General features: G+C 39.2%; 1 protein-coding gene across 1 annotated transcript in view; it reads right to left on the minus strand.

Moving 5' to 3' along the window:
• LOC119586419 (glycoprotein 3-alpha-L-fucosyltransferase A-like) overlaps positions 1 to 395 on the minus strand; it is a 57,549-nt gene that overhangs the window by 2,061 nt on the left and 55,093 nt on the right. The window contains exon 5 of the mRNA XM_037935141.1: positions 7 to 179. Within this exon, the coding sequence (XP_037791069.1) occupies positions 7 to 179 (173 nt within the window). The remainder of the gene's footprint in view (positions 1 to 6; positions 180 to 395) is intronic.

Genomic DNA, 395 nt, shown 5'->3' on the forward strand with positions numbered 1-395 from the left:
TTTTACCTTTTGCTTGGCAGCGACAAGTCCTTTGAGCGAGCATGCCAGACGACGGCGTCTAGCTGGTCGTGCGTGAAGAGGGACCGATTTCGCGTTACGGTGCAGGCGTTCACGCGACATCCTGCCCTGACAAAAGGCTCCCTACCAGGCCCAAAGCCGTAGTAGGAGGACTTCTTTAACTGAAAGAAAGGTAACAATGATGAGGAATGAAAAGCATAATAATGATAAAGGTAGTAGATATTTCAATGAGCAACGGTAATAATAATGGTGGTTATAATTAGAACAAGCCAACATTTTTTATGAATGATAAAAATAACTTAACTTATTAGCATAAGAACGATAATATAATTAAATAATTATGATAATAACACATCGTTAATGACATGATTCAACCA

Source organism: Penaeus monodon, chromosome 21, assembly GCF_015228065.2.
Source record: "Penaeus monodon isolate SGIC_2016 chromosome 21, NSTDA_Pmon_1, whole genome shotgun sequence".
NCBI classification, from domain to species: Eukaryota; Metazoa; Arthropoda; class Malacostraca; order Decapoda; family Penaeidae; genus Penaeus; species Penaeus monodon.